Source organism: Hyaena hyaena, unplaced genomic scaffold (assembly GCF_003009895.1).
Source record: "Hyaena hyaena isolate Hyena2069 unplaced genomic scaffold, ASM300989v1 scaffold_13, whole genome shotgun sequence".
NCBI classification, from domain to species: Eukaryota; Metazoa; Chordata; class Mammalia; order Carnivora; family Hyaenidae; genus Hyaena; species Hyaena hyaena.
Genome location: NW_024080645.1, coordinates 342,895 through 363,450, shown reverse-complemented (window position 1 = coordinate 363,450; position 20,556 = coordinate 342,895). Strand labels below are relative to the sequence as shown.

Genomic DNA, 20,556 nt, shown 5'->3' with positions numbered 1-20,556 from the left:
AGGAAATTGAGGCTCAAAAAGGTAGCACAGGTTGGGGCAGTGGAGCCTGGGCTTGAGTCAAGCCCAACCTCTTAATGACATCATACAACCTCCCACAGGGAGGGGGCTGCCAGTTGAAATGCTTCCTCTGTGGGGCTGTGGTCACCATGGTAATGGAGATCTTGATGATGACAAGGAAGATGGTGGTGACAGTGATGATACCTGACATTTAATGATCCTTTCTTGAGTTAGGAACTGTAATATACAGAGACATTTATACTCAGCACACTTCTTGTTTTCTAATGTTGATTTTTGAGAGAGAGAGAGTGAGCAGGGGAGAGGGGGAGGACCCAAACAGGCTCCAAGCTGACAGTGCAGAGCCCAATGCAGGGCTCAAACCCACAAACCTCAAGATCATGATCTGAGCTGAAGTTGGATGCTTGATCGACTGAGCCACTCAGGCCTCCCTCAATGCAACACACCTCTGTGAGGCAGGCACTGTGATTACTATGTCCTTTTTTTTTTTCTTAACACATAAAGAAACCCAGCAGCCAGAGAGTTAAGTAACTTTGCCAAGGTGGCAGAACAAAATGATTGGTGTAGCCTGCATCTGATCCTAGGCAGTCTGCTTCCATAAGCTGTGTTCAGCAGTATTGGCCAGAGCCAAGCTGTAACCCACCCCTCTGCCTCAGGGACAGGAGATTTCTGGGCACGGCCAGAGCATTGAGGCGTGGTGGTCAGAGCGAGGCCAGCTCTCTGGGCAGCGTTCCTCCAGACAACCTCCCCTTCCGCCCACCAAAACATAGAGCCGTGCGGTTTATTAGCACCTGCGGTGACTTGACACACTCATTTTTATTGCTATAGTTGATGGGTGACAGATCTAGAACATTTTCCATCTGACTGTTCTGTGAAAGACGTTTTTACATAGATTTTCACATTTATACGTGGAGAAATTGAGGCTCAGAGAGAGTAGATCGCTCTCCCCCTTCGCTGTCTCCTTGACTCCCTCTAAGACCCAGTTAGATGCACCTTCCAGGGACCCAATATCCTCTCCCTGACTCCCCATGGGCGCATCACACTGGATCAGACCTACCAGCGACTCCTCTGCTTTCCACTCTGGACCACTGAGCCCCCAGAGAGGGTCTCGCTCCCCACGGTGCCCCCAGCACATAGGCCAGTTCCTGACACACACTGGAGCTCAGTGCACGTTTGTTGCATACACTGCAGAATGAGTGAATTATGTGACCCCTTGGCCAGTCAGTAGGGGAGTCCAGTTTCCATCATTGTCAAAATGACAGTTTTTGTAGAACTGGCCTTTTATCTGTCCAATTTCACCACCCTGCAGGGGCTTGGGTGGGCCAATGGCTGCACCTGCCAGGTAGGTTTGGAGCATGGGTTTCTTACTGGGCCGAGCATGGGTAGACCTTTCCAGCTCCCTCCATGCCCATCTTTGCCAGGACCCAGACACAGAGCACTCACTTGCCAATGTGCTTTCAGCCACTCCTAAGGCGCCATATGCCAACATAAAAGCTACTCCAGGTGACTTCCACCTACCGTGAGCTTGTCACGTGTTGCCCTCCAGCTTCCCTGTGCCTGGCCATGTCCCCAGATCTCCTGACCCTCTGTAGTAGATAGTAGATGACAAATAGCCTCTGTAAGCCAAGCGAACGGCCCCATTTGTAGGCCTGTAGCCTGCAGCGATCAGAGTTTTCTCTTGCCGAAAGTGGCAGGCAAGGGCTTCTGCAGGCAAATCCCTGTTACAGGTGGACAGATGAAATAGGTGTATTCTTAAAGGAGGAAGACCTTTGAGTCTACGCTAGTCTCCGTGTCCACCTCCATGTTGAGATGCATTAGTGTTTGTGAGGCAGCCCAAACCGAACAGTCTTGGGTAAGAGAATAGAAATGAATCGTAGGGGGGGCACCTGGGTGGCTCAGTCGGTTAAGCGTCCGATTTCGGCTCAGGGCATGATCTCACGGTTCGTGGGTTTGAGCCCCGCGTTGGGCTCTGTGCTGACAGCTAGCTCAGAGCCTGGAGACTGTCTTTGGAATCTGTGACTCCCTCTCTCTCTGACCCTCCCCTGCTCATGCTGTCTCTATCTCTCTCTCAATAATAAATAAAACATTAAAAAAAAATGAAATGAATCATAGGGAACACCTGGGTGGCTCAGTCAGCTAAGCATCCAACTCTTGGTTTCAGCTCAGGTCCCGATCTCACAGTTCATAGGTTCAAGTCCCATGTCAGGCTCTGTGCTAATTCTGGAGCCTGCTTAGGATTCTCTCCTCCTCTCTCTGCCCCTCCCACAGTCACTCACATGTGTACTCTCTCTCAAAATAAATAAATACACTTAAAAGAGATGGATCTTAGTCTTAGAGCTTACTGGATGCCTGCTACTGTGCTAAGATGTAACACATCTTTGCTTAAACATCTGAGGGGGATCATACTCAATGAGAAGAGATGTCATCTCAGAGAGGTTAAGTAAGATGCCCGGTGTCACACAGCTAGTCGGTAGCAGAGCTGCAGGTTTCTAACTAACGCCTTTATCCATCACGGCATAAGAAGTTTCTCTTTTCTTCCCTTCCATGCCCATAGGGCCACAAAACTGTATCGTCTCATTGTTCATTTTTCTTACCACATTACTGGGAAACCTATGGCCAAGGAATTGTGCTTGACAAGTAAAAGGGCTTATAAAACAATTCAGACTCCCTGAAATCACTGTGGCGGTCAGGAACTTATGAATAGGCTAATAGATGGTTTTAGTTACTAATGTGTTTATTTCTAACATCCACTAAAGCACAGCAGAAGAGACCTCACACCAGGGGGAGAACATGCCATGGCTTTTCACATGTTATATCAGCCATCGTGAGCACTATCCAGAAAATTCCATTTACCAAACACAGGTCTGCCAGAGACCTTTTTTGGGGGTCTCCTCATTTCAGTCAGACATTTATCAAGTGGTTTTGCTCTGTTGCAGATAACATTTTTCCCCCCATGACTGCTCTCCAATCCAAATACTTAATTCCTTCCTGATTTTATAACTTGGATTTCCTCAATCATTCTGCCTAAGCCATGACCCAGAGTAACTGAAGATTCACATATGTTTGATCTCACATCTCAAAGATACAGAAAAGTCATACAGGATGACATCCATGTGTAATGGACACAAGACACATGGGCAGGACTGGGCTCTACTGCCTGGTCATTCAACTCCTGCACTTTCTGTGCTGCAAATAGGAAAATGGGTAAATTCCAGAGAAGAGACACAGAGGAAAGGGGGCCTGTTTATAGGGTAAAAGAGCTGGTGTGGGAAACGGCTTATCTCACTCAGTTCCTCTGGCTTCGGTCTCTGAGTCCTGGAGGGGCTGCTTAGAGGGCGCCATGATCCAGGACTGGTCTCTCCAGGAGCCGGAGACAGATGGCAGCCCTGGCCTGTGGGCCCTGCTTGTGCTTTGTGCCATGGGATGGGGGATTTCAAGGAGCCCTTCACGCCTGCCTGGGGAGCCTGCAATGAAGTTCCATTTCAAAGAAAAAACAAGTACACGTAATGAAAAGGTTGGACAGGAGCAGAGGAGCCCACAGAAAGCAGTTTTTTTTTTTTTTTTAAAGAAGAAGTAATTCTTTTTTAAAAATATTTTTATTTATTTCTAGGAGAGAGAGAGAGAGAGACAGCATGACCAGGGGAGGGTCAGAGAGAGAGGGAGACACAGACTCTGAAATAGGCTCCAGGCTCTGAGCTGGCTGTCAGTACAGAGCCCGACGTGGGGCTAGAACCCACGAACTGTGAGATCATGACCTAAGCGAAAGTCGGACGCTTAACCGACTAAGCCACCTAGGCGCCCCAGAAAGCAGTTTAAACAGGCCAGGGATGAAGGTCAATGGCTCACATGGACATAAGGGGCAGGCAGGCAAGAGGTTTGGAAGAGCTTATGTTGGAAGAGCGAGTGGAGAAAGAGGTGGGTAAGGATCAGGAGAGGAAGTGGTCTATGGTAATGATGACCACAGTGGACGGAGGCCATGTGGATGTGGCTTCACATCTCTTTTGGAAAATGAGAGGGGAGGAGTCCCCACGGCCACTGAGAAGAGGGAGCTGGGGTCCAGCCACAGGTGATGGGAACATGGCTTCTCGCCAGGCTCCTGAGAATGTCTTATGTGGATTCCTGAGGTTCACACCCTGGAGCCCCCATCTTGGTGTTTTGCGGACCACCCGAGAGTGTCCACATCTAACAGTGACAGCTGGCCACTTGTCCGCCTCACAGGTCTAGCAGCGTTCAGTGACATCTCCAAATTTTCCACTGACATTGGTCCTAACAGCCGTTTGACCCCCCAGTTTCTGGGAGCTTTCAAAGGACTGGTGAGACAGCATCCAAAGCCCAAATGTCTACGTGACTCTATTTCTTTTGGCACCAGAAAGAACTAGAAAGAATGATCTTCTGATCCAAGTCACTATATAGGTGTTGCTGATGGCTTTACAGGTACCCTAGAAGCAGCTTGAAAGGTGTGGAACTTGGACACACCTGACCTTAGCCACCGAGCCCGTGGAGGGATTCCAGGGGTCAGGTGGCACCAAGCATTCCACAGTTCCAACTTTCCCTCTGCTGTTTTTTGTTTTTGTTTGTTTGTTTTTGGTGGAATTACAGGATGGGGGGGTGGTTCAGGAGACCGGCCAGGAAGCCACCGGCCAGTACGTTTAACATCTGGTGTGGGGGATCTCTTGGAAGTCAGCTCAGAGGATGTGGTGGGGAAAACACCTGGCAGACGAGCGGGCTGAGACAGGGGAGGCTCGGGTCCGGGATTGCGGAGGCCGTGCGGAACGAATCTGCTGGCTGCTCCGAGCTCAGGCTGCCCACGCCAAGGGCCTGCGTGCTGGGGACCCATGGGCTCTGGCCTCTGACCTTGAACCCATCAGACACAAGGCTGAAGAGAGCTAGGACCTGAGCAGGAGGCTTGGAGAGGGGGAGGCGCCTGGCAGACGCCTCAGCTCTGGGAGTGGGGGCTGGAAACGGGAACATCCCCTTGGAAAGGGGCCCAGCCACTGACTCCCCAGGCACCCGACAGCCTCCTCCGTCTGTGGAGGTGAGCTTCAGGGCTCTGCAACGGTCTGGCAGAACAGGTGTGGTCAGGTGATGGGGAGTGTGGCCAGTAATAGCGGGGTGGGCCTGGGGTGAGCCGGCAGCAAAGAGCACTCTGTTGAGGGGGGATGAAGGAGGCTGAGCTGAGGAGGGAGCACTGAGGAAGCTATCGGCCCCTTGGGCAGGGGGAGGACGTGGGGATTAGCAGGCGAACCCCTCGGAGCAGTTGGGCGAAGACAGGAAGCAGGGTGACCAGAGCCACTGGGGGGGTCACCCCCCGTGTGAAAGTCCTCTCAAGGAGGGTATAGATATATCCTAGAAGGTCCCGACTATGTCCTGGGTTTCAGCCCTGCAGAGAGGAAAGATATTTCTTTTTTTCTTTTAGTTAAAAATAATTATTTAATAAGTGTCATTTAAATTAAAAAAAATTTTAAAAACCCAATATTTCCTTTCTTTTCTTTCTTTTTTTTTTTTTTACAAATACTTTATTGTAAAGTTGGTTTCCATATAACACCCAGTGCTCATCCCCACAAGTGCCCAGATATGTCTTGAAAGATCTCGAGGGTAAATTCCCAAGGCCTGGGTTTCCTGCCTTCCCTTCCTTCGGGAACCGCAGTTCACCTTCTCTCGGGCGACTGAGCACTCCTACCTCCTGCTTTAGCAGAATTAAAGTTGAACTAAGGAAAGGCCTCCCACAGGGCCCCAAGATGGGGTCCCACAGCCTCCCTGGGTTACCTGTTCACTTCCTAGGTTGCTTAAACTAAACTCCTCACTGAGTTCATTGATAGGGGAAGGAATGAAAGCAAACACGGGGCCACGGGACAGCAGCGACCTTGCGCAGATGGTGAATGTGGGATACCTAAGGGCTGGGCCCTTTGCCCACAAATTACCCGCATCCCGTGTCTCGAGATGCCCAGCGTGTATTACGTAAAAATCTCCTACTGGCCTTTGCCAATGGCATTTGCTGTCTAGTGAGGTAGCAAGCATGTGCTCAGCTTGTTTCCTGTGAGCTGTCTGCGGGGAGTTGAGTTTTCGTGGGGGAAAAGCAGAGCAAGCAGAGGGGGGCCCCAGGATGCCTATTTCTGCACGAGGCGTCAGCAGGCCGAGGGGATAGTAGGATCCTGAGGAAGATTAGGAGGAGATCTTACGGTGCACGTGGGATTGGAGTTGCCATTGGGGCACGGGCTGAATTCTTACCCAGGTGGAGGTATGGTGTGCGTAAAGACGCACGGACATGAATCCATGACAGGAGCTCAGAGGACAGTGAGTGAGCAGTCTGTCCATCTGTTGGACCTACTTTATGCGTTTATGGCGGGGATCTCGGAGGAAAAAGCCTGGGGATTTGGGCCAGGTTATCAGAGTTCTCAGATAGCATAGCGAAGACTGCCCTGGAGGCATTGATGCTATGGGCTAATGCCATGTGAGCACCTGCTTTGTGCCTCCGCATTGTTCTAAGGCTTTAACACCTCTGTGTCATTTGCAGATGCCACAAAGCCATGCAGCTGGCACTTTTTAAAAATTATCTCCATTTTACAGGTGAGGAAATGAAGGATTGGAGAGAACAAGTACTCAGAGATCATGGAAGGTCTGAGGGGGTGGCCAGTGGCAGGAAGGAACTGGTATGTTCCTTTGTGAAACTTTACAGTCATTAGTATATTTAACACACTTTGGACACATTACTATACACACAGTATACTATGAACCCTCATGACAATTCACTGAGTGGGGTATTTAAAAAATTTTTTTTAATGTTTTTATTTGTTTTGAGAGAAGAGAGAAAGAGCATGTGCAGGGGAGGGGCAGAGAGAGAGAAAGGGAGACATAGCATTCCAAGCAGGCTCCAGGCTCCGAGCTGTCAGCACAGAGCCCGACGTGGGGCTCGAACCTGTGAATCATGAGATCATGACCTGGGCTGAGGTTGGATGCTCAACCGACTGAGCCACCCAGGCGCTCCGAATGGGGTATTTTCTTAATTTCACTCATGAAAACATGGAAGCTTGAGACGGGCTTAGAAAATTGCCAAATTCAGCCTTCTAAGATGTGTTGTTGAGTGTGAATTTCATACCCACTTCTGCCTCATTCGCCCCACTCACTACTGAGTGCTTATTTGCAAGAAGGCCCCCTTCGTGTCCTTTCTTCTTTTTGTATTCATCTTTGTATATTTCGATGCATCGTTGCCTCTGCCTATACAGATCTTATAATGCTCATTCCTCCCCACGCCTGCGTGAACGGGTTCAGTTTCCTCTTGGATGTAAAGGCATGCTGGTCGTCTTCCAGGCCGATGGCATGTCCTGTGAGTGGGTGACTGGTCCCCAGCTCACCTCACAGCTCCATGGTGTCTCTGTCTTGGCCCAGAGCTGCGGAGCGGGAGGGTACAACCTCGAAAAATTTGTTTTCTGGTGAAAAGTCACAATGGCACAGGATGGACTTGGGGGACAGAGTTAGATGCCTGGGATAAGAAGCCAGAGCGGAATCTCTAGGCAGCTGCTGGGGGAGAAGGGCCTCTGGGGAGCCTGAGATACAGACCAAGCCCCTTGTATGGGCATTTTGAGTGAGGGTTTGTCACCGTGAAGTTGGAAAGGAAACATAAGGCCAGAAGACGGGGAGAGGATGGGGAGCCAAGCAAGTTGCTGGAGGGACACATTTCCAGTCGGAGCCTGAGTTTCATCTTTCAGCACCTAGCTGCTCAATTCCAGATGCTTTTTTCCTTGGGGAGTTCCTTTGCTCTTTCCTCTCGGCTCCGGCAGTCAGTGCCTAATGAGAGCCAGAGGGGTCCTCTCACCATGGGGAGGCCCAGCACGACACGTAGACGAGGGAAGTAGGTACGCAAGGCAGGCCTGGTTAGGGAGGCCCGTGTCAGCGGCCCCAGGTGTCAGTAAACGCCTGAGCTCAGGGGTCCAGCTTCAGGGGGAGCACCTGGGGGAAGGGACACATCTGAACTTTCCTCTCGCTGCTCCTGAACTTGTGTGTCAGGAAACGTGAGCTGGAAGCCACCCCAGAACAGACAGTCCTCTGCTGATCCTCTCCCCCCACCGCTCCCAGAAACAGCAGGGTGTCTTATTTATTTATTCATCGTGGTGGGAACACGGAGTCTCGAGTCCTAGCCTCCTACCCGCAGCCTCGCGCCCCGGAGGGGAGACCCGGTGTACACTGAGCTTCTTACACGAGACGGCAGAGCCGCTCTGTTTAGAAGATCGAGTGCCCAGAGGGAGGGTAGGCATGTGGGGCTCAGAACTGTCCTGCTGCCGTGGGGTCCTGGCTCCTGGGGCCGGTCTTGGAGCCAGGACATAAATAAGGCTGCTCTTCGGAACTTCCTGGATCCTTTCCCGTTCTCACTCATCTTTCCTTTCTTTTTACTACTCCCTCTGCTTGCCTCCTTCCTCCCTGTTTGTGGTGTTCTCCTCGCTGAAGTCCCTAGCAATGCATCCAAGGCAGTTCTCGTGCATTCGTTCATTCATCAGGTATTTAGTGAGCACCTGCTGTGCGCTGTGCCTGGTGCTGGGCTCAGCGTACCAACTTAACAACACACCTCAGTGGTCTTTGACCTGAGCACCTGCCAGCACCCTTTGCCAAGCCCCCGGACCTGCCCCCATTCACCTAGACGCATCGTGGGATGGGACGCGGACTGGCCGGCAGAAACCTCAAGTTCTTACCGTCTTGCGTCAGCCTCGCCCCAAGGCAGCAACAGCAGCAGGCAGTGCAGTCCTTTTCTGTATCACTGTTACCCCTCGCCCCTTGCTGAGTAGCTGGAAGCAGATTCTAAATTCTAGATCTCCCAAGAAAATTCTGCAGCTTTTCTCAGGTCGGCTCTCTAGCCTTTGAAACGTCTTCTCTTAGAGCGATCCTTGACATGAACTCAGGAGGCCGTCTTGTTTTCTTAGCCCATCAGTCATCCGAGGATCGCTTCACAAGAGCAGTTTACTGGGATGGGTTAGCCCCGCTCTGCTTTTCCGTCCAGGCAGAGGACTGGCTGGGCCAGCTGCCGACGACGCACGGGGTCTGCCTCTGGCCAGGGCGCACGCCTACCTGGTTTTGCTCTGAAGCAAGACGGAAGGGGAAATTCGTTCCACTTGCCATGCCACCCACCGGCGTGAGGCCGCAGGCAGCCGGTGAGGCCGTGGGACGCGGGGATGGCGAGGCTGGAGGGGCAGGCAGAAATTCCTGCCTCCAGCAAACGCAGGCGTTCTGCCCCCCTCTGCAGCCTCCTCCCCCCCTCCAAGATTCAGAGTGGGCCCTCTGTCTCCCTCCTGCCACTTCAAACACCCACCGTCGGAGCTCTGGGAATGTTATTCTTCCTTTTAAAGACATTCCATTTCATGTGTAATTAAATGTGTGGTATTGAATTGATGTTTTCTTCTGCGCATTTTTGGCAGCCTGAGACCCTGGGGTCTGGCTAGTGCAAATTCTCAGAGATCCTTCATTCCTCTCTTGTTCCCCCCTTCCCCGCCTTGTCTGCCAAGATTCTCCCTCCCCCTTCGCCACCCAGGCGCCCTCGGACCCACCTTGTAATGTGAGAGCCCCGAGGCTGTCGAGCCCTTCTGTTCTTCTGTGAGGCATCAGGGGGCCTTGGGTTTCTACCTTGCGGTGCCAGCCTCATCCCCAGAAGCCAGCTCGGAAGGTGACGGCCGAGGGTGGCAAAAACAGGTTCCACTGGAAATGATTCTCTCCCCATCCTTAGAGATGGGGTTGGTTTCCACCAAGTGCTGTTGCTGGTTCGGAAAGAGGCGCCTTCCGAGAGAGTAGGAGCGACGGAGGCGGGGCGGGGGGGGGGGGCTGTCGTGAGTGACGAGGAGCAGGGAGGGGGTCTGTGCTGTTGCTGGACTCTAGAGTCCGATGGGCAACCTCTACCAGCTGGGTGACCTTGAGCAGACCACTTCATCACCTTGAACTTCAGCGGCACGTTGTGTTTAAGACAGCTGTGAAGACGGCCTCCCATTGTGCGCTTAGCACGGTGCCTGGCTCAGGGTAAGAGCTCTATTAATGGAACTTATTTTTATTATTAATAAGGGCGCCAGGGGTAACACAATAAGCTAAAAGAGACAAGCACAGAGTGAGACAGAGCTGATGGGAGAAAGTTAGGAACTGGGTAGGAGGAAAGGCCCGGTGAGAAGGGAAGGCTAGGTGGTCAGGAGAACCCATGAGGCGTTAGCTGAGGGCTGAAGTCCCTTAGGGCTGCTGGGAGGGCCTGCTTCGGAGTCCCTTAGGAAACAGCCTTCAGGGGACTATGGTCTGGGTGCTGCCTGGGTGCATGGCCTTCTAGAACAATAATTAGCCAAAGCACCGAGGTGGCCCGTGGACTTCTGCTAAAAAATTCTGGGTCTGACTAAGGGAGCATGCCAGCCTTTGGGCATTGACTTTGCTGCTTGACATATTAGCAGACCACCATTATTTATAACCACCGGCCCTGGGAAATCTGGGGTTTTTTCCCCCTACTGATCAATAGTAATCTTTACTAGGTGGCTGTCTCTGCCTTCAATGTCTTTATTCCACTGTCTGACCAACCTCCTCCTGCAAACTATTTTGGACTCTGAAGAAGGAGGCGGTTGGACATTGTGGTGGCACATGTGGTGGCAGGCTGCTGGCCGCCCCCGGAGTCAGTGCTGCTCCCCTCCCTCCACCCCCTAAGCAGCCTCAGCCATTTTCTTTCAGAAGAGTATCTTGACCCCTCTTCAGGTTTCTTTCCAAGTCACTGTTTTGTTTACAGTAGACTGAGCTCTCAGGCAAAATGAAAATCCCATAGAAAGGAAGGAACACACTTGCGTTAAATGCCCATCATGTTCCAGATAGTTCCAGTTATCTCTATCATCCAGAAAGTTTAAGTCCATCCGCCTGAGACTCTGCCAAGTAGATAAGTCACCTGCCCATTCTACAGATGAGGAACTAGAGCCTGAGGGTGAATATGGCATAGTGCATAGTGAGTGGCAGGGTCAGGCTTCAAGTACAGACCCATCTCTTTTTCCAAGCCCTCGATTTTTCAGCCGCACCATTTTTGGTGGGTCGTATGCTTCCTCTTCAGCCTGTGTATGCCGGGTGCACCCCTGATTGCCCAGAACGTGGAGGTGAGGCTAACAGTGGTCACCTGCATCTCCAGCCACGTCTGTCCGTCCGGTGGATCTGTGTAGGTCACAGAAGGTGCTGGGTGAGGCAGCCCAGGTGAACACAGGGAGCGTGAGGGAATATCCACAGTCTGCCCGCTGAGCTCTATGGACTCTGAGGTCTTCTGTAACGGAGGTGGCTGTGCCCTGCTCAGATTAGTGATGTCGCCCTAGGTCAAGCTTGCTCTGGGCCTGGGAGACCTCTCAGAAGTGAATCCCATGCATATGGTATAATTATCTTGGTCCTCACACAGAGGAAAGTTCACGGAGCCGTAGCTGAAACCCAGAAATCCTCATTCTGCTCTGTCTGGTAAGCCAGTGTTCTGCGGGAACGAGAAACCCTACGGATGGCTTCCTTTGCCAGAACCCACATGGGCGCTCTCTCGAAGAAAGGAGTTAGGGCGGAGTCAGGCCAGAAAGTGCCAGGAGCCTGTGCCACCTCTCAGAGACCCCTCCTCCTGGACACTGGCCCCCTGTCTCTCCGCAGCAGCCCCTCATCGCTAGGGATTGGGAGGTGTTCCCACGGCCCGGGCTGTGCACCCCACTCCCTCCTCCTCCCATGCCAGTGTCCTGGCGTCTGAGCCTTGTGACCCAGACTCTGCTGGGCCAGCCAGCCAGGCAGTAAAAGGAGATTGATGCCCTCTCCTCCTAGGAGAATCCATCACTTTTTGGCATGCGGGTCAAATGGCTTCACCAGAGGCAGCTCTGAGCAGCGCCACGTGAGCTAAAAATAAGCACAAATAGAGGCCCAAGTAGACATGAGGACATCAGAAATGGGAATGGCTCACTCCAGCCATCCCCAGGGCCTGAGCAGTGCCCTCTCCTCCCACACCCTCCCCACCCCACCCCTCCTCCCCTGAGCCTCTGGGAAGGCGCACCTTCCTTTTGCCTTGGGTGATAAGAGTCCCAGGATGAACAGGGTAGGAGAAGTCAGTAGGGCTGGAAGACGGGAAGGTGGGAGGGCACCTTCTGTTCACCGGATGGTCTTGGTGGCCCCCAAGTAGGGCAGAATGGAAGAAAGGCATGAAAGGAACATGAGCTCTGGAGCCGTGTACAGGAAGGAGTCCTTCCTTGGCCATGCTCTGGCCTTGTGAACTTTGGAAAGCTACCCCTGCCTCCATTTTCTCATCTGTGAATGGGGCACAATAGTCCTTGTCTCCGGTGCTTATCATCAGAATTGACTATTGACCAAAGAGTAGGATGGGCCACAGATTAACTTCCCTTGGCGCTACTCCTTCCAGCTTTGGTTTGGGGGGAGCAGCTGGTCGGATGGTGTTGTGGAGTCTCGAGTCTTATCGATTCGTGGGCCTGTCCACATGGAAGTGATTTGTCTTATGTGTTTGGCCCATGCCCAGCCTCTCTCTGCTGAAGCCTCCAGGTGCCTTGTGGCCTTACCCCCATGGCTGGGGTGGGGGGGTCCTCTCCTGGGGGAGGACTTATGGTGGAATGGAATCTGTTTTTATTTTCCATGCGTCCTGGTGCCCTTTGTAGATCTCACCACCCCCTTTGTGGACAAAGCTCAGGTATTGCTCTCAAACTACTTCTCCCTGAAGACGACTAGAGTGAGCCAGGCCTGTTTTATTCTGAGCCACTGGATGTTTCCAAGTCTCTGAGAAAGATCTGTTTGCAGATTTGGGGAAGACACTTTGGTCCGTGGGAGGCTTCTGCTTCGTGCTCGCTGTACCGTGGTTACCTTCCCCGCAGCCCCCCTCCCCCGACGATGCAAAAGGCCCGCAGCTGTTAATGCTGCCCCCTCCCGTGGCTGGGGCTTTGCGGCGGCTTCTGGACTCTCAAGCCCCGGGATGTGGAGGGAGAGCTGAGAAAAGGTCCCCTCTCTGCTGCCTCCGCTCAACTTGCCTGAACCTTTGAGGGAGGGAGTGGGCTCCGAGAATCGGCCCAGGCCCGCCCGGAAGTTGAACAACAGAGCCTGCGCTCTGTGGAACTCCTCTGCCCTTGCATTTTCATTCTGCTCCCATGAGTGAGAAGAGCTCGCAGGGCTGGTTAGGTGGCCCAGCTCGGAGTTGGACCAAGGGATCCGGGAATTTGTATACTGTAATTCTGCCTTCATGGGGATGTGTCCAGAACGTAAGGAGGCGAGAGAGGCATGATCACCATCACACGCACGAGCAGTTGAGGCCCTGAGAGGGACCTTGACTCAGCCCAGGCTGCACAGCTAGGTGGGGAGGAGGGGCCTCCGGTACATCTAGGATTGCAGGCCTTGTGGTGAGAAATGAATACAACCTCTGTGGACACAGGACTATCTGTGAAGAGCTGGCTAATTCCTTCCCTAGTCATGTCCCCCATCCCAGTGGTTCTCAAAGTGGGGTGCCTAGACCAGCAATATCAGCACTACTCGGGAATTTGCTAGAAAGGCAAATTTCTTAGGCCCCAATCTGGACGTAGAGAATGAGAATCTCTGAAGGAAGGGCCCAGCAATTTGCTTTAACAAGCCTTCTAGGTGATTCTGTGGCAGCTCAGGTTTGAGAACGACACCGCCCCCTTACAGTGCCGACAGAGGCCGGGATCTGGGGTGGCATCTGGGGCCCAAGGGGGCTCGTCCCCTCGTGGTTTGGCTACTCTGGCATGTCCTGGCGCTCGGGATTCTACTCCTGTCTTCAGCCATCAGCTGGGGACTCCTGCCTTGTCCCTTGGTCTCCCTGCTTGTAAAATAATGTCCATTATCGTGTGACACTTGAGAAGACTTAAGGAATTACAAACCTTTACATGCAATAGCTCGTGTAGTAGGTAAGTAGACCTTGTGTTACCTCCCCACACCCATTTTACAGATAAGGAAACTGAGTCCTTGGGCTTATGCCCAAGCCCATCCTGTGTGGAGGACACAAGGCTCCATCCAGGCGCCCCTGACTCCTCATTCCTCACTAGTCCTTGCAATGTTCAGAGGTGTGGACGTGGCCTTAGAAAGCTGCCTTCTGGGCCCATTTCTGCTCTGCGGCCACGCCAGGATGCTCACCTTGCGGGACCCTGTGCGTTATCACTAGTCACCTGGGAATGATTATGCAGTGATGAGCAGATGGCCTCCCCCGAGAGAGGTCCTGACCGCCCATTTTCTCTCGGTGGGAGACTGCTTAGCCTTCCCCTGCAAGGCCAACAAATACCATTCCTCAGCAGCAGAGGGTGTAAAGAAGGGAACCAATTTTTAATTCCCTTGTTGTGAAGATGGGGGCAAAGCCCTGCAGTGCACGGCAGCCACCTGGCGGTCACGTGGCCCGGGAGGAGCCGCCACCAGCCGCTGGGAGCCGGCAGCTCTGCCTTGAGGGGGAGGAGAGAAAAATGCTCTGCAAATACTTCCTCCCACAGGCCCGCGCCGGCGGTCATCTGGGACATGGTAGGGAGACCAAGAGCTCGGATAGGAAAAACAAAAACAAAAACCAAAAGATTTGTATAGTCTCTTCTGAAAGGAATTCCCAAGCCAACAAAAACACTAACCAGAGCCTTGCAGCCACACTCTGTTTCTGTCACATGTCTCCTCGCTCACGGGGACAGTCTGCCATCGTCCTCTGTCTTCGGTTTTCAGTTCGTGACAAGGTCACTTGAGTCAGCCTTCTTTCCTGGCCCTGCAGTGCTCTCCGTAATGTTAATACAGATGTTTCATGGGCTCCTGCCCGCTGCACCGTCAATAGGAAGGTCAGTGAGCAACCTCTGGCTTGTTCCTTACATCACCAGCCCCTGCTCGTACTGTCCCTTCGTAGCATTCTTTCCAAACATGTGGGATGGCTGAGGTGACGCCTCTGCTTTCTCCTGTCTGACGGATATTAAGTAGTCTGCTGAATTCACGGAGGTGGTCGCGGCTCTTCTCTGCATGGACCACACGTGGTTCTGGGGCGTCTCTGGACTTGACTTTCATGATCTCATCGGTCTTTAGAGAAGAGGGCTTTGTCAAGTAAAGGCTTCCCCTGGATAATTTTAGCTGCCACGTAGTCGCCTATCACAAACCAGCCACCGTGCTAGGATTCTTACAGCCGTTCTTGTATAGAAAGAACCAGTGTGTGTGTGTGTGTGTGTGTGTGTGTCTGTGTGTGTGTGTGCATGTTCACACACATTATCCCAGGTGCTGGGCCAAACTCTTCAAATGGAATTATCTCCTATCTTTACAAGAATTCAACAAGGAAGGTATTGGTGTTAATCCCATTTTATAGATGAGGACATCAAGGCTCTGGGATGAAATAACTTCCCCACGCCCAAAAAACTAGCAAGGACATGGAGTCCAGATTCAAACCCGATTTTGAACACCCCAAGAGACCTCACTATTTCAAGTGCAGTCCATGGGCCCACAGCACACAGGCATCACCCGAGAGTTTGTTAGAAGTGCAGATTCTCAGAGCTACTGAACCAGAACGTGCATGATGCCCAGGGGATTCCTGTTACATGACAGTAGCCGTTGAGACTGATACATATGTATGCACACGCTCTCCAACAACTGTAGCTAGTTATTCCAGAATCCTATGCTTTAGCTCCTGTTGATTCTGTTTTCCAGCCGAGGCAGCTGTGGTTTACACAGGTTAGGGGTGGGTCAGGGGCAGAGGTGAGATTTGGTTCCGGGTCAGACTGAAACCGCAGCATGATGCCCGTTGTCGGGCCCGTGCTGGGGGTGGTGGCCGCGTCTGCCTCTCCCTTGCTGTGGACCCAGAAGTAGAACTCCCTGCTGTCGTGAGGACAGGTGCCTAGGACTGATCAGCTGCTCTTCCCTCTGTCTTCCTCCTACAGACGTGCAGCACATCAAGAGGAGGGACATCGTGTTGAAGCGGGAACTGGGCGAGGGAGCCTTTGGCAAGGTCTTCCTGGCCGAGTGCTACAACCTCAGCCCGACCAAGGACAAGATGCTCGTGGCCGTGAAGGTAAACCCCGGAGGCCTGCGGGCCCCAGGAGGGAGGAGGGGGTGCTGGGGGCCGGGGAGCAGGAGGGAGAGGCTCGCTCCATTCCTGGGGTGAACTGGCATTCGTTATCCGTTGTAATCAGAGGCCCTTGCTCTGAGGTCAGTGAGATTCCCTTTGGACCCACACCAACGTTCTCTGACTCTGGAAGTCAGAACTGCTGCACCTAAGGGGGCCGTGCCTGGGGTGCGGCTTGAGGAGCAAGTTTGCCTGTGAAAGGGCCTGGGCTCATCCTGATCCCCAGCTGGCCCTCCTCCCTCCCCAGTGACCTCACCAGGATGTGTCGTCCGTGCCTGGAAAGTCACTTGACGTTTCTCAGGAATAGAGGTGAGTGAAGAGTGGGCGGCTCAAGGAGGCTCTGGGAGCCCCTGCTCAAGGGCAGCAGCCGTCCCTGGGAATAGAAGGAGAAGAGCCAGCTACTAAGCACAGGGAGACTAGTGAGTGAACTTGGAAACGTCTCTTACACCCCCACCCACGTGGTCGAGGTTCACACCTGAGGGTAACCACCTCCTGGGGTAACCACCTCTGGCAGCTACTTAGATGGGCCCAGTAACCACAGGACTTTTGTCTTGCTGAGCGAGCCGCGCCGGAGCTGAATTGTGTGGGGTGGTGGAGAAGAGACTGTTACCACCAGTTCCCCGCCCCCGTACTTAGCCCGCAGGGAACAGCTTCTCGTATAGGGAACAGCTTCTCCCGCCGATCAGTGCTGGACAAACCTGTGAATGTGATTTGTACAGACAAGAGTCAAGTAGGTCTCAGGAGTCCTGCTCTGGAGCATGGACTGGCCTCCATGGGTGCTAGAGGAGGGCCTCTGCGAGGAGGGTGAATTCTGCCTGGTGTCCTGGGCTGAGAGCAACAGATACAGCCTCCCATGAGGGGGCTCTCACCTGAACCTCCAGAGGGTCCCGCCCTTAGCACCGAGGGCTCCAACCAAACCACACACGATGAAAGTTCCATGCTTCTGTGACTTTTGGGTCTGTGTATTCATAGCCTTGTGTGTCTGTAGATTGTGTCTGTCCCCAGAGGGCAGATGGCCTCCACGAATGCTCTGTAGCCCCCGGACATAGCAGGGGAATCAGAGAGCCTGAGTGGGAGACCCTGCCCTGCCACGGATTAGCTGGGCAACCTCACACAAGACACGTAACATCTTTGGCCCTCAGTTTCTTTCTTTATATATATACTGAGAAATAGAATACCTCCTCCTTAAAGCATTGGTGATTAAATCACATAACGTAAAGTTGTTCATACATCACTCAGGACATAGTAAATGCTCAATAAAGACTACTTGCTACTGGTTTTTATTATCACCATTATTATCAATGTTGGTCTTATAGAATGTGCTTAGACATATGGCCTTCCAAGCTTGCACTGACCACCTAGAACAGGGGGTGCTGAGCCTTTTCTCTAAAAGGGCCAGATAATAAATGTCTTAGGCTTTGAGGGCTATATGCTACCTGTTACAGCTGCTCAATACACACACACACACACACACACACACACACACACACACACACATTTATAGAAATATATACATATATATAATTTTTTTTTTTTTTTACAAAAGTAGACATTGTCTGCTGACCAAGGATCTGGAGAATAAATAAGGAACTAAAGTATCTTTTCTGTGAAAGCTGATCATTATTATTGCTGGACAGCCTGAGAATAAATTTGTTCAGTGTGCCTCTGTAGATGCGGGATGGTCAGATGAGCAAGAAAGTCTTTAAACAGCTTGGACCAGGGAAGTGGAAAGATTTCTAATTTTATCTCCAAACAAGGATTCTGCACTGCCCTGAAACTTTTAATTTATAGGGTGACACGAATCCATTGGGCATTCCAGCATCCGCCTGGGGACTGGTAAATGAAATGGACATTTTTGTGCTCTGAGCAGGAAATGAAGTGATGGCCCCAAACCTTGGGAAATGTTCCTTGCTGAGTGGTCAGGCGTTAAAGGACAGTACCCAGATTGGATAATGTAGAAAACGTGTTTCTGTTTTCATCTTTTTAAGAGGTTGTCTTCTCTCCTTGGGTCTGGGAACCTGGAGGCAGTGAGGGCCCCAGGATTTTACAACATTTGCTGCCCAGGGGATCTGCCCAGACACCAGCCCCTGGAGAAGACATTCATCTCCTCTGAAGAACGGCCAAGAAAATGGTGTTTCCTGCTTCTCATCCTCTTTAGATTTTACTGCTTTGTGCAGGCTCCTTTCTCTTGAGGTTGTTCTCATATGGGTACAGGGTAACTGTGGACTTTCAGAGAACACATCCAAGTGTAACCCAAGGTTAGGATTTCCCAAAATTGTGAATTTAAATCAATTGGCAAGAATTTTTTGCCCAGGGGTTGCAGTAGAGGAGACAGAGCAGACATCTGTTCTGAAGATGCGTGCAGTCTGCTGGGAAGACCAAAGGCACCCAAGAAAGAAGGGGAGCAGGGCAAGACAGAGCATGATTTGTGTATAAGGTAGTGCAAGACTGCTAATATGTGATTCGTATTTTTAAATAGGTGGCGCCACTTTTAAAGAGTCATTTGACAGAGAATATATTTGTTCAAAAGATCTCAAGGAGTCTCTTCTGATAGCCAATAGCTGATAAGAGTATGAGAAAGGTCTCTGACCTAATTAATCATCAGAAAAATGCAAATTGAATCATATTGAGATACCAGTGAACGGCAAGCAGAATGACTACATAGTGGTGCCAGTACCAAGTGCTGGTAAAAATATGGAGCAACTGTAGTTCTCCTAATCTCTGATGGGAAGGCATCATTTTGAAAAAGTTTGGTATTCTAGAATATTACCTTACTGTGTGACCTAGCATTTATACTGCTAGACCTGTACCCAGTATCTATCTATCTATCTATCTATCTATCTATCTATCTATCCATCCATCCATCCACCTACCTATTTATCTATCTATCCATCCATCATCTATCTATCTACCTATCTATCATCTATGTATCCATCCATCCACCTACCTATTAATCTATCCATCCATCTATCATCCATCTATCATCTATCTATCTACCTATCATCTATCATCTTTCTATCTATCATCATCTATCAATCATCTATCATTCTATCATCTATGATCTATCTATCTGTCCATCCACCCATGCACCTGTCTGTCTATCTATCTATCTATCTATCTATCTATCTATCTATCTATCTATCTATCATCTACCCATCCATCCATCCACCATTTGTGTTTCTATCTATCCATCTATCACCTTTCTTTCTGTCTGTCTGTCTATCATCTATCTTTCTTTTTTTTCTACGTACTATCTACTGTCTATCCATCCATCCACCCAACCACCCACCTACCTATTTATTATCTATCTATCTATCTATCCATCTGTCATCTATCTATCTGTATATCTGCCTATCATCTATCAATCTATCCATCTACTTATCTATCTATCCATCTATCTTTTTATCCATCTATCTATCATCTGTCTTTTTTCTATCTATCTATCTATCTATCTATCTATCTATCTATCTATCAAGAGATTTGTTTAATTACATTCATAAAGCATTTACATCAGCCAAAAGCTGGAAGCAGCCCCAAATGTCCATCAGTAGCAACATGGATAAATAAATGTGGTATGTTCATACAATGGGCAACTATTCAACAAGGAAAATGAATGAACTACAGCTATGCAATAATAAAAAATCTCAAAGACACCATGTTGAATGAAAAAAGATAGATATAGAAATATATATATATATATATATGTATGTATAAAACTATATATATGGTTCCACTTATTTAAAGTTTAAAAAACAAGTAAAACTGAACTCTAGTGGTAGGGGATTTATATTTAGGTGGTAGCAACTATTTTACAAAAGCCAAGGCTGTGAACTCCGTAAGTCCGTGTAGTGGTTACCTTTGGGGTGAGAGAATGAATACTGGAGGGGCGGGGTATGCAGTGGGGGCCCTTTGGGGGGGGTTGGCAATATTTTATTTTTTCTTACATTGAGGAAACACTGGTATTAGTTTTGTAATAATTCAGATTTTACTTTCAAAGATTGATTGTGTTCTTAAAAATATGCTCCATTTATTCATGCCATAAATATTTATTGGGCACTTACTATGTGCCTGGCACTGAATGAGACCATGGGGATGAAAGAGGAGAGGGGACACACAGGCCCCTGTAGCTCACATCCCAGGATTCTAGCACATGAGAGCCCAGAAGGGACGTATGAGGAAGAGGAGGAGGGTGTTCAGGATGATGGCAGCAGCATCTAACAGAGAATACCGATGATGATGCTCATGATATGCTGGGCCCCACTCTTAGTAATGTGTGCTGGTGAAGGTTTTGTTCTCACAGCCGCCTGAAGCGTTAGGCGCCACCACTATCCCCATGTTACAGAAGTGGACACTGAGGCAAACAGAGAGAGGCCAAGCAGTTCGCCCCAGGGCCTGCAGTGAATCAGTGGTGGGGCCACCTCAGATCCAGGCAGGGCCTCCCCTTCACAGATGAGGGGGTGAGCCCTTTGTCCCTGCCTTTCCAGGGCCCCTGTGTCTCTCCGTGC

At 50.8% G+C, this 20,556-nt stretch overlaps 1 protein-coding gene across 1 annotated transcript in view; it reads left to right on the top strand.

Moving 5' to 3' along the window:
- LOC120220052 (NT-3 growth factor receptor) overlaps window positions 1-20,556 on the top strand; it is an 88,762-nt gene that overhangs the window by 13,336 nt on the left and 54,870 nt on the right. The window contains exon 2 of the mRNA XM_039217027.1: window positions 15,867-15,997. Within this exon, the coding sequence (XP_039072958.1) occupies window positions 15,867-15,997 (131 nt within the window). The remainder of the gene's footprint in view (window positions 1-15,866; window positions 15,998-20,556) is intronic.